This window comes from Macrotis lagotis, chromosome 6 (assembly GCF_037893015.1).
Source record: "Macrotis lagotis isolate mMagLag1 chromosome 6, bilby.v1.9.chrom.fasta, whole genome shotgun sequence".
In the NCBI taxonomy this organism is placed as follows: Eukaryota; Metazoa; Chordata; class Mammalia; order Peramelemorphia; family Peramelidae; genus Macrotis; species Macrotis lagotis.
The window spans coordinates 121,667,876-121,680,006 of NC_133663.1; the positions used below are offsets into that span (position 1 = coordinate 121,667,876).

At 35.3% G+C, this 12,131-nt stretch overlaps 1 protein-coding gene across 1 annotated transcript in view; it reads right to left on the bottom strand.

The window, feature by feature from the left end:
* Positions 1 to 10,297, bottom strand: part of KLHL1 (kelch like family member 1) — a 529,576-nt gene extending 519,279 nt beyond the window's left edge. The window contains exon 1 of the mRNA XM_074192758.1: positions 9,788 to 10,297. Coding sequence (XP_074048859.1) covers positions 9,788 to 10,281 — 494 coding nt within the window. The 5' untranslated portion in view covers positions 10,282 to 10,297. The remainder of the gene's footprint in view (positions 1 to 9,787) is intronic.
* Positions 10,298 to 12,131: the final 1,834 nt, after the last annotated feature.

The window sequence follows — 12,131 nt, forward strand, 5'->3', positions numbered from 1 at the left end:
TTTCATGATTGACCCTTCTCTGGTCATTTTTTTGTTTTTGAAGTTGTTTCAAAGCAAAGCAGAAATCCAGGTTTTTCCTTTGCTTGAAGGTTGAGTGAAATGACCTAGAGATCATAAAATAAAGGATTCAACAAAATAGATTCAATATATGCCCTCCATCAGAAACAATTTAGATATTTTTGAAGGTAGCTTTAAAAAAATCATTGGAGTTAGGAAAATTTGGGTTAGAGGATTGCATTTATTAACTACTATCTATTTGACTGTGTATGAGTCATTTAACTGATAAGCAATAAATAATAAACAATGAAATAAATTTCATTATTATTTCAGCATAACCACTGGAATAGACATAATCCCTTCCCTTTACTTGAAAATTATTTGCAGATAGATAGCCAAAATAAATTCAACAAGTTAAAAAATTACACCTGCAAATTGATGAATTATTAACATTATGTTAGAGCCCATAGTAGAACTTCAAAGACAGGCTCTCAGTGTATAACTAACATGGGTTATGTTTTTTTTTCATTTTTCAGGATTTATTCCATTTTAAGGATAGATCCCAATCTTATTAGTAATCTATTACTATATCATGTACATCCAGGACACAAGATACAAACATTATTGAGTTATTATTCATTTTAGGAGTTTTTGGCAAAAGAATCTTTCAATCACTACTTGTTTATTTTTCCAATTAACTCACATCCATCCATGCCAGAAATTCACTGATAATTTCTTTTAAAAGGCAAACTACTAAGCTGGCATAGACATATACATAGTTTCTAGAGGATATTTTTGATTGATTTACAAAGCAGTCTTAATTTTTAATATGCTAAAGTAATTTATAAGGTGAAATGGCAGTCATTTTTAACGAAATTTTGTTTGGTTAGATATTTTCAGAATTTGTATCTGTAACTTTTTATAAAGTTATTAATTTTCTGGAAACTTTAAATCTTTTTACAACCTTTGACCAAGAGCAGAAAAATTTAATCTAATATATTATGTCTAATATCATGAAATTTATAGAAACACAAATCCACATTTGAGGACTAAAATGAATTATCTCTTGACAAAGAACCAACTGCTTTTGAGAAAGTCAATGGTTCTTTAAGATTCTTTGTTAGTCTTCATTGACGTCACAAATAGTTTCATGATTTTAGCCTTCCATTATATAATTCACATCATTTTTGCCTGTCACAAAGTTTAAATTGTTATAAGAAAATGTTACTTTAAATAGTATTGCCTACAGGTACCTAAAATAATCATTTTAAATTGTTTTTCAGCTATTACATATTTTATAATAACACATCAATTAGATCAAGGGATAGAAGAATCAAGGGTGCTCCACCAGGGTGCATCAGGAAAAAATCGAGAAGGTACTGGGTTAGTGCTATGTGTTTAAATGATGGGAACACATGTAGAAGAGTGGCAAAGGATGACCATCATCTTCTTTCACTTCTCTTCCTATAATCTGCTAAATTTTCTGTGTGTGACTTCGAATATCATAATTTAACTGAAATTGTCTTCTCCTAAGCTAACAATGAGAGATCTTTTAATCATCAAGTCCAAAGAATTTTTCTAGCCCTTCTTGACAACTCAGCAAGATTTTCAGTGTCATCATCTTCCCTATCTTGAATATTCTTTCTGGATTTCTTTGACATTGCTTTCTCCTGGTTCTCCTATCTTTCCAATCATTTTTGTTTTGTTTTGTTTTTTCCCCCAATCTCTTTTGCTGGCTCCTCATCTAGGTCATTTTCACAAAGTGTGAGTATCGCCTAAGAATCCATTCTAAGTCCCATTATCATAAATTAATATTTGCACACATATATATGTACATATATATATATATATATACACACACACAAACATATATCACTTGGTGATTTTATCAGCTCTTATGAATATAGCTGTTGAATTCAGTTATATCTATAAAGAAGAATCCAAGATCTGTATATAACACCCCCATCTTATTTCCTGAATTATAGTCATGCATCACCAAATCCTTATGGAAATCATGAATTTAATAGCCCTTAGACATCAGTAACTCAAAATGTCCCAAATAGAACTCACTCTTCCCCAGAAAACTCCCTTATTTCTAACTTTCTGTTGTCAAGAATACTAACAACCTTCCAATTATCCAGGTTCACAATCTTAATGTTATTCTTGAATTTAAACTTATTTACCTCATATGTTGTGGGATTTCACACCACTTGACAATGAATTGTAAAATCTTTTCATTTCAATCTTGATTAAATATTTCCACTTCCATGGTCACAACCTTAGTTCAAGACCTCAGCATCATCTGTTTCTTGGACTATTACAGTAGTAATGTACCTGATCTTCCTGCCTCAAATATCTCCCCATTGCTAATCTTCCTAGCTGATGCTTTTGTTGTATAAAGTCTATTATGTCATTTTCTTAGTTACTGAGCAGGTACTGGGTTATAATCCAGGATGATATATCTCTATAGAACATATAGCATAATCCATGAACCTCACATAACTTTCTAAGCTCTTTGAATGTTTCTCCTTTCTATAACCTGGCCTACTTTCAGCTCTTTGAAGTACTTCTAATCTCAGTGCCACTGAATTGACTGTCTACCATACCTAAAATGTTCTGCCCCTTTGTCTCTGCTTTTTAGTTTTCCTACCTTATTTTAACATTCAGCCCAATTCTCACCTTTTGGAGGAGATATTTCCAGATTTTTCCACTTGCTAATACCCTCTCCTCAGAGATTACTTTCCATCTTTCTGTATATCTCTTGCATGTATTGAGTGATTTAAACATTGTACCCCCCATTCAAATTCAAGCATTTTGAGGACAGTCTGGTTTTCCCCCTATTATTTATATATCCAGAACTTTACACAAAAACCATACTCATACGAAGCACTTATTTTACTATTCTTCTTGAGTAATTTACTGACTAAAAGAATAGCCAAATCAAGATGACCATAGATTCATTTGGGTAATTTGTATTTTTATATTTAAAAATAAATATTAGCAGAATAATAAAAATATAATTATCAATATTTTAAAAATATATCTATCTTAACCAAATCTAAGTGCTGAGAAGTGCTAAAACAAGTAGCAGTCATCTAGTCAAATATTATTCTTTAAGGAAACTACATAGTAATCATATGTATAATATATCATATTTTAAAAGATTTTTGGAAAAAGAGATATACTACAATCATGAATATTAATACATTCAAAAATCTCTCAGCATTAGAAATTATGAAAAATAAATGCATTGCTCAAATGATATATTTGCAAAGCTAATAGCACAATGGTATCACATAAGTGCTTAATACCTTCATCCTCTTCTTTACTCTATTGCTTAGGAATAGGCAGATGGGAAAGACCCAACATCCATTTCTTTATTAACTATTTTAAATTTCTTCCCTCTTCTCTACCCAAAATATTTTTCTCCTCATTCAGACTAATCCATTTCTCTTTCCCATAGCCCATTCAAACTTGCTGCAGCTCGGCATAAGAGAAATATTGCTGAACTTGCAGTACTGGGACACATGTTCAAGTATTGCTCCTATTGTCTTAAGTAAGCCACATAACATCTCTTTTCCTTAGGTTCACATCTGAAAAAGGGGATGATAACTAAATGACATCTTATGTGCCCATATGTTCTAGATTTATAATTTTAAAACATGGAGAAATTCTCTTCTTTCCTTGCTTAGTTTAGCCAAAACATATAGACTTTTTTTCCAAAGGAACTGAGTATAAAGAAAGCAGAAGCTAAAAAAGTAAACACATGAATTGACTTGCAGAGTAAAATTATTTTATCACACTTTTAAATAATTTGGACACAGAGATTGATTGGCTCCACTTCCAAAAGTTCAAATTTATCATCAGTTCAAACTCAAGTGGATGTTATCCAAAGATAACACTATCTTTTTGATAATACTATATTTTGATTATAGGTGAAGTTGACGCAACTTTCATTTCTGGTTGGATCACAGTTATCCTCAAAGTCTGCTTCTCAATTTTACCTTTTGACATTTGCTCTCCAGATTTCGTACATATGGCTCAGGGTTGTGGAATACCTCTATTTTGTAATTGAAGTGAACTTTATACAAGCTTCCTGAAACAAGGCCTAAGAGTGATAACACTTTCATCATCCAAAGATGCCTTTTGGATTTTAAATCATCTTGCAATGACTTCAATGTTACTTCTTAATCCATACTCCTAAGTAATTGCTGTAAAACTAGTGATGGCATAGAGGATAGTTTGCTGGGCTTAGAGTCAGGAAAATAAGGATTGTGAGCTTGCCTTTGACATCATGATCTTAGATAAACCACAACTTTTTTATCTATGGTGCTCAAATGATTTCTTAGGACTTACCTCTTAATTCATAGGTGAGGCATTATCTTTATTCATAGAGGAAGATCTTCATATTGCTCAAAATCATAGAGACTCTAGCTAAGTTAATATTAGGGGTCCTGTCTTTATTAGAAGTCTTGAATCCATGATAGTGATTGTATTTTCTTGAAGTTTGTCCAGATTCTCTTAGTTGCTCATCAAACTTAGTCATGGTGCTCCCTTAAGGTGTGGTCTTCCAGAATGTTATAATTAGAGTTTTACAATACCAAAATAGATAGCAAAATAAAAAACAAAACTTTGTTCATAGAAAGATAAGATTATTACTTTAAATCTGAGAGAAACGATTTATTAATAAACAATGATTTGAAGAGATTCAACTTTCTCCCTTTTCCTTTTAACTTTATTTCAAAATCTTAGTCTCTAAAGGTTGATCTAGCTTTCTCCTCTATCCAGACTCCAAACTGGTGGGGAAATCATTGTGTTCCACTCAGGTTTGGGTGCGAATAAATTCTTTGAAGAGCTTGGGGTAATTTAAGAAGCAAATGACAGAATCAAAGGTAGGCCCAGCCCTTCATTGTAATATTCCTCCTCTCAATAATTTTAATGAATCAAAGTTGATTACCACCCTCAGGAACATCTACTATTAAAATAGAATGTAAGCTTGATCCCATGATTGTGTTTAGTCCAAGAGAGATATGGAAAAATGACCATCCTTTTATTAAAATTATGATGATATTACCCAGAGATTATGTCTCCTGAACCTTTTTAAACATCACAAATTCAACTGTTGATTAGTGACTTTATGGGATATTATTATTACTATTATTGTTATTATTATTATTATTATTATTGCAGTTTTTAGAATATTGAAATATTTTAATAGCATAACCCAAAGAAGTAACATAATTTTCACCAAGAGGAGACTCATTCAAGGGAACATATAAGCTTAATTTGGCTTTATCCTTAATAGATAAAGAGAAGAGTTAATATCTGAGACCAATATTTATTAAGTCACTCTTATGATTTCTTGTGAAGTATGAATAAAAACATAGACCTGATTTTCCAATATTCTTTATGACTTTCTTTTGATCTTTATGCTCTTTTTTGCTCTGGACTTTGCTGTCTAGCTAGAGTGCCCATGAACAAAGATAATATAAGAAACAGAAAAGGAATTTCCACAGATGAAACAATAAGAATAGTTCAAAAATATAACTTTTATGATCATATTTAGTCATTCCAGCATGCTGATTGTTTTTAAGATTAATTTTTCAATTAGAAATACTAAATTTTGTATGATTGCTTTAAGTACTTTTTTAGCTTTAGAATATTTGTACCATTTATATTTTTACCACACACACACACACACAAACACACAAACACACATTAGACTCTTAGTTGACTCTTACTTCATTCCATTTCTTTCAAAACAATTTAGACAAAATTATGAAAATCTAAGGAACCATACTTCAAGAATAATTTTGACATATAAATTTGTTTGTATATATGAGCATATGTATGTGTAAATAAATATGTGTGCATTCATATGAACACATAGTTAAACATATGATTAAGGTCTTGCTTGCACTGCTACAGGTCATAGATCTGTTAAGATGACAGATTCTGAATTATTGTTAAGGTATGCTAGCTTTAATTATAGACTACAACCAAAGAATGTGAACATTTAGTAAGGTGATATTACAAGTGCCACAAGTTCAGTTTGTATGGGATTATACCAATGTCTCATTTTTGAGCCTCATGACCCAAGTAAAAAAATGTGATGATCAAAGATTTAAAAAAGACAGGCAAATGGTGGTGATGTTCCAGAGACTTGAAAATATATACTTTCCAAAATAGATGTGAACTGAGATGTGAAATTGTGGGACATGAACTGACAGACAATGACAAAAAGTAGCTTGGTAAAAGTGGCTGTATTTTTTGGATGTGAAAGATAAGTCCTAGGACTCCTCCCAACTTCTACATAGTCTGTTTCCATTCAAGGTCCCATCCTCATCTGGATAGAACCCCTGACTGTACTTCTACTGAAAGGATCACCCAGTTAAATTCTTCATAAATAAACTCAAATTCATGAAGAAATGTTGCTTCAGAATAGTAACTGATCTATGATTGAAAACTACAATTTGTTTTGTCAAAACAGCTGCATTGTATAAAGTAAAAATGAAATTTTAAATATATAATTTAATGTGAGAAAAATGTCCATATCAGTAATAATAATAATAATATATTGAATATAATGAGTATTGATAAAATTATGTTTCACTGAATACCCTGTGGAGCACATCAGAAACAACTTATTAAATTTCCACAAAACTGAGAAAATGCTGATAATTCCTTGTTATCTCTTAAAGTGTTTAAATTTCATATTCAATTATTTTTGGAAGAAGCTTCAGGCATCTTTGGAAAGGCATTCTTTTTTTCCTACTGGACAAATGAACACCATTTTAACTAATTAACATGTACATAAACTGAAACAAAATATATTAATAGTGATTAATTACTAAGTTTAGTACTGAGGCTACAATTAATCATGAACAAAGAGCCAATGCACTATGAAAGCTTAAGAATGTACAAAATCCATCAAATGCAATCACTACTAAGTGCTTTGTCTAGTGAGGAAATCAGATTTATCATATATATAAATATTAATAACTACCTTCAAATTAAATTCAGGCAGCAATGGAAAGATCTTCACCAGAATCTCATGGGACTCCCCAAATCCAAATGATAAAAATGTCTATACAATAAGAATTTCATATTTGTTTCCAAAATGCATATAACTATATATATAACTGATAAAGATCAGTTAGTCTGCTGTCTTCACATTGGAAATGTTTTATATTGTTTATGATTTTTCAAAAAATTTTACTATGAAAAAAGTTATTCACTTCCATTCCCCTTATTTAGTTATTCCTTCCTTAATTCATCTACTCCACATTTGTTCTAAAATTCTCAGGTTTCTAAAAGAGTAAAGAAAAGTTATCCCCAAATCAAGAATATCCATTTTAATGGTGGAAGTGCCAGAAAATGACTAATGTTGTTTTTTTGATATATTAAATCTCTGACACTATCAAGTGGTAATTTTATATATTTTGAAGCAGAAATTCTTAAGCTGGGACCCTCACGCACCAAAGGGGTCCTTGAAGAGATATCAGGGGATCCATGAATGTGGAAGTGAAACAATGAATCTTTAGTATCATTAACCTTTAACTGAAATTTAAATTTTAATCAATTATGAATAAGAAGGGGGTCTACTGGGCTTTACCAGACTGTCAAAGAACTTCATGGCACAAGAACAGCTAAAGAATCTTTTACCAGACTGAAGTTTTTCCTGGGATATTTAATTGTTGTAGAGCGTGCATAACAAGACATAGCCCAATCTTTTAAAAATAAAATTTCCTTCTGGACTAGTAAAATAAAATGTCAAATACATATATATATATATATGTATAATATATATATATACAAATATATATGTATATATATATACATATATAATTTGTCAATGAAAAATGATTTATATTTTATTCAACTAAACAGAAGGTGCAAATTTAAAGCATTAATTATATTTCTTCCAAAAACAGATGAAAAAAAATTAACAAAAGCAAATACAGAAGTTTTTAAATTTACTTTCATAAAATGATATTGATATAAACAATGTTATTAACTCATTTTGGTTTTTAAAAGTTTACACGTAAAGAATGCTGGAGAATAAAACTTGAATAAGTTAGGGATAACCTAATATGGTTTTGGGAAAAACAAACCTTCTTCTTGCTTTTTACTATATGGCTCAATATTTATATGGTAAAATTTATACTTTATAAGCTATACTGTACCTTAACCCTTGGTGAAATAGAAGCTATATAATGGGAAATATTTGCATAATATAAATATATTTTAAATATTTATAACAGAATATCTTACAAGAGGGAAACCACTGTAATAACTCTGGCAAAAAAGATAAAAATATGATGACATATTTAATGATATATATATATATATTTCAGTGCTATTTACTTGATAATCAAATATGAGCATCAAACTGCAATTTTAACTTTTAAAAAAGTTTTTACTGTTCCCACTGAGCTCTTTATGAATTCTTTGCAGTCTCCAGTAATAAAAGAAATACCCAAAGTTTATTCCTCTATTTCCAGCTTGCAAGAGAAGCTCTATGAAGCAAAATGAAGTCTCTTAGCTCATATACTATACATATTTACTAGACATGGATTACTACAATATAATAGTAGGTCAATTCTCCAAAGTTTTAAAAGCAGAAATATTTATAGATTTCATTTTTCTCCCTATGCCAACAAATGGAACAATCCAAAGGATCTTGTTTTCAAACTTTCTTTTTCTGACTTAGTACTTAGCAACTAAGCATGGCTATTTCTAGTACTCCAAATCAATATTCATGACAGCTGAAGGCATAGACTTGGCTAGCATCAGGAATCAGGGATAACTTTGAGCAGAAAGGGGAAGGAACCAAAATAAAGTGATTTAGGCACTGAGTATAACAATAATATGACTACAAATGAATTTAATAGGAGTTGCTCCCTTAGGTCAATGACATATAACAAAAGTTGGATTTGATTAAAAGGCAAATTTTCATTGCAAATACATTTCTCCTCATTTCCTTCACCCATCAAATGCATGGCAGGTTCTACGTTTGGCAATTATCTCTCAAAAAAAAAAAAACCCAAACAAACCTATTTTCAACTTCGTGTGTCCATTAATGACCAAAAAAAGAAATCTGTCAACTTGTAAAGCACATCAGTGTTTCCAATACTTTTTCTGATGTCTTTTCTAAAGAAATCTGTCAACTTGTAAAGCACATCAATGTTTGCAATACTTTTCTCTGATGTCGTTTCTATTTTAATCATATGCCAGTCACCAATATTATCGTACTGTAGCTCTTTCCAGGTTCAATTATTTTGTAGAAACATATTCCTGTTTACCCTCCATCCTCCCCCCCCCAGATTTTATATGAGGTTCAAGTCACTGAAATTCCAGTTAACTAACTAATAAAACTAGACAGTACCATTTAATGAGTTTAATTATGCTACAACAGTTATACAGCACCAGAGGTAGAGACTCCTGAATCTGAGACAATCAGTGGTAACCTAAAACACGGTTGCAAAAACCCCATGCAAGAATAGCATCCTTTTACCTGAAGGTTATATGGTTTGCCAAATTTATAACTAAGAAAATCTACAAAAGAAAAACAGGCATCATCCATCATCACTTACAAGTAAACATTTAATAACAATACATTTTGGTGACAAGATGAAGCCTAAAAATTCTGGGCCAAAGGTCATTATCTGGAAAGTTTAGACCCCCTGAAAGGCTAATTGGGAGGATTACACCAATAAAAACTGAAGACACCCTGCTGTTGTTATGGAAACTTGAGGATGTTCTGGTTGCCCCAAGGAGGTTACTATACCTGTGTCCACATCCTTCACCTGTTGCCTGGCCGGAGTCCACAGACTCAACTTTCATCTCTTGAAGGACCAAGGTCTTTTCATGTTCTCCAGTGAACTCCATGCCTGGTGCCACCTCTTCCTCCAAGGACTCCACATAGAAGACTGTCCGGGGAGGATGTTGCTGACTCTGACCAGGTAATCCTTGATGCAGTCTAGTGGCAGTGGGGGCCGGGGTGCCATTGAGCGGGTTGGAGGAAGAGGAGGAGGAGGAGGAAGAAGAGGAGGATGACGAAGAGGATGGCTTTTTCCAAAAGGTGCCCCCGCTGCTCCTCTCCTGGCTTTTCAGCAGACGGCTCTGGCTTGGCCCCCAGTGCTCAAAGCTACCACTGCTGTCCTGCTGGAGACAGCTGCCCCCCGCCGGCCCGCCTGGGGAAGAGGAAGGGTGACTGAAGAGTTTCCAGCGGAGTCTCAAGATGTGTTTCACATCAAAGTCCTTCCTCCCGGAGCCTGACATGCTTTCCAGAGGGAAGAAGGGTAGAGGCAACCGCAGCCAAGGCAAGAAAGGATGGGCAAGGGTGAGCGGCAAAGGGGACAGAAGGCTAGGGGAAATAAGCAGCCTGCGCCTCTCCGGTCCCGGAGTGAATGTCACTGCCAGGCTGACCGTCCAGTCACTGGAGATGAGCCGCCGCCTCCCGAAAGGTGCGCGCACCGCGGGACCGCGTTGCCACGGCGGCTTCTTCCCGGAGAGGACCCTCAGCCCCTCGAAGCTAAAACAGAAGCCCGGGGCTGGAGAGAGGAGAGGAGAGGAGAGAATTCAGGAATCCCTGGCCCAGACCCGCGAGCTTCAAGAGAGGAGGAGGAGGGAAGAAGGGGGAGACAAGCGGGGACCAGAGCCTGGTCCAGGAGAGATGCGCTTGGAGGATCTGGAGAGAGAGGGAGCTGCGAGCACCCGCCGGCCGCGGACAGCAGCCAGATAACCCGGCATCAAAGGCACTGGAGCAACAGAGCCCCAGCTCGGACGCGATGGGTCACCGCCTGCTAGACCAGGGGGGACTCGAGCTCCTCTGGCGGTCAGCGCCCCAGAGTTTAGAGCCTGCAAGAGCGCCGGGAGAGAGCCAAAAGTGGCCTGAGCGCTCTGGCCCCCGCCAGCAGCGCGCGCCCCGTCTTCCTCCGCTGGCTCTCAGGGGAGTCCCATGCTGGCATGCTGTTATCTGTGCTAGCCAAGAGATGGGAGAAGGATAGCCCTTTATAGCCAGCTCCCTCTGCGCCAGCCCCCTCCCCAATTAGAGAGAGAAAAAGAAGAAAAGATAAAGAACACGGGGAATGGGGAGCGCTTAGGAAGCTTCTAAGGTTCTCATTGTACAATTGTCTATCTGCCTCTGCGCCTCCCCCTCCCTCCTAAGTGACGCAGATGTGCACTGGGGCCTATACAGAAAAGCAGAAAGAGGGAGGGAAGGCTTCAGTCTTCTTTATGCAAGTAAGTCTGCAGGTCGGATTGTCCCCCTGGTGTGGGTCCTGTCACCCCCTTCCTTAAAGGCATTGCTATCGGGGCAATAAAAGTAAAATAAACAAAGGCTTTATGCTTTGACTTCAGAGACCAACAAAGCCAGAATCTTAGCAGACTAAACTTAATAGACTGGGATCAGTGTGCGGGTTGAAGGTTAATGACTTACAGTATCTAGAGAGCGGTACTCATTAGCTTCTTGCCTCAGTTTTCGGGCAATAGGAAAAAATGCCAGACTGAGAGGCGCTGAGTGTCAGAGGAGAGCGATGCCACCCGCCTGGCTCCTACCTTCTGATCCTGCCATTAACGCACACTGACAGTGCTGCACCCTTGGGAGGTGAAGTCACAACACAGAAATTGGCTGATGGACAGCTGCCCACATGGGAGGAGTTTTGCAAAAAAAAAAAAAACAAAAAAAAAAACAGTTCATTTGGGATCTAGGCGCAGAATGAAAGCTTTTTTTTTTCTGGGGAAAACTAAATAGAAGAGAATGGCAAGAGCACAATGAAAAGTCTTCATGTTCAGTGTAAAAAATTCTGAAAAATTCATGGGATACCGTAGGCAGCAAGAAATTGGTACTCAGTACCTCATCATCTTGCTGATCAGAGTTTGGAGAAGGATGTGTTTTTCTTCATAAAAATATTAAGGTCTCTCCTCTCTAGATCTTACTACTCTTACTGGCTTTTCCTTTGGTTTTGGTGTGCTAACAATCCATTCCGGTTAACCCTTGGCTAATGCTTTGGTTAAGGCCAGTGGAACCAAAGAGCATTGAGTTTCCCCAACAAACTGTTCCTCATTCATAAAAATCTCAAGACACAGCCACTCCCAAGGGAAGCCAGGTGTCAAGCAGTAAAATGTTT